At 37.8% G+C, this 1,468-nt stretch overlaps 1 protein-coding gene across 1 annotated transcript; it reads left to right on the top strand.

Moving 5' to 3' along the window:
- Positions 1-1,048: 1,048 nt before the first annotated feature.
- On the top strand, positions 1,049-1,468 carry LOC113350701. The gene has a single exon (XM_026594832.1). It carries the CDS (start codon positions 1,049-1,051, stop codon positions 1,466-1,468), a length of 420 nt encoding a protein of 139 aa, XP_026450617.1.

Here is a 1,468-nt window from a genome sequence, read left to right as displayed (position 1 = left end):
GAAGAGTGAGTAGAAGTTCCAAGGCAACCTTGTCTGTATAACTTTTCTGCGATGAGTTTGACATTGGTAAGTTCATTTACATTTGTTTGCATTTTCATTTGTTTGCATTTTCATTTTAAGTTTCTTGAATATTCCACTAAACCTATCTAATTTATGCTTGTAGGATTAGTGCTTCAGTTTTATGTTACAACAATATGAGTTCTACAATGGATCTCATCAAGTAGTACCGACGGAGTCAAGGCGTATTTATGCCTCAAGTTCATGTACCTCATCTGAAAGTTCTTCTTCTTCAATACCATCTGCCTTTTCCTCACAACCAATCAATTAAGAAGATCTCACATTGAGTGGTTCATTTAATCTATGGCCTTCAACTCAAGAATGTTACCTTCCTAGGTGTGACGATGGAGCCACTACATCACACAATCAACAACAACCTCACCAAAGCAACGAATTTACCGATGCGTTGATAAATACCGTTCCTAACATTGTTTATGATACTCAATACACCCAACCAATCCGACGCTACTTTGAGTGAATGAAAGTACTTGTAGTGTTTTATGAAAACATATGGATTGTTATTTCTTTTTATGGAGTGTTTTAAGTACTATTTTTTTCTTTATTATGGAGTGTTTATGAAGTGTTTTTTTCCTGATGGATTGTCTTAATTTTTTCATATTAGGTACATTATGCAAGGATCTTTGAGAAGAATTTTTTCCGGTCTTCCAGGTGATGAAGATGGTACTGAGCAGAATGTTCTAGCAGTGGATACGCTTTTGGAGTCACAGAGGAGGCAAGGAATACATCAACCCATCCCAAATGAAGTCAAGAACCGTCAGAAGGTGCACAAAAATCGTGTAGATTCCGATGCAAGGATGATGCATCAATACTTCAACTTCAATTGTACATATGGGCCAAAGAAGTTCAAAGGTCGGTTTGCTTTGCCTCGTCCCTTTTTCTGAGAATTTTAGAGCAAGTTTGTGATTATGAACATGATTTTCGTCAAAAAACCGATGCTTGCGGTATTCTTTGCCATTCTCCATATATGAAAATGATTGTCGTAATGAAACAATTTGCCAAAGGTATTGCACCATATTCTCTAGATGATTACACACAAATGCCAGCATGCACTATCTACTTTTATGCTAAGAAGTTTATGGATGCAATTATTTGGATCTATAATGGTCGATACATGCGTCAGCCTACCGTTCAAGATACTGAGAGGATTTTGGCAGAGAATGAAGCTCATGGGTTTCCTGGGATGCTTGGTAGTGTGGATTGTTTTCATTGGGCATGGATAACATGTCCTATGGATCAGGTAGGATCCCACGTGGACTATAAGTCAATTCCCACGGTTGTTCAGCAGGCAGTAACTTCATATGATAGATGGATATGGAATTCCTATTTTGGGTTGGGTGGGCAGAATAATGATTGTAATGTCTTGCATGCTTCGGGTTTGTTCGGTAGATAA

The sequence above is a fragment of the Papaver somniferum genome, chromosome 2 (assembly GCF_003573695.1).
Source record: "Papaver somniferum cultivar HN1 chromosome 2, ASM357369v1, whole genome shotgun sequence".
NCBI classification, from domain to species: Eukaryota; Viridiplantae; Streptophyta; class Magnoliopsida; order Ranunculales; family Papaveraceae; genus Papaver; species Papaver somniferum.
The sequence above is the reverse complement of the archived record's forward strand: the minus strand, read 5'-3'. Positions and strand labels throughout refer to the sequence as shown.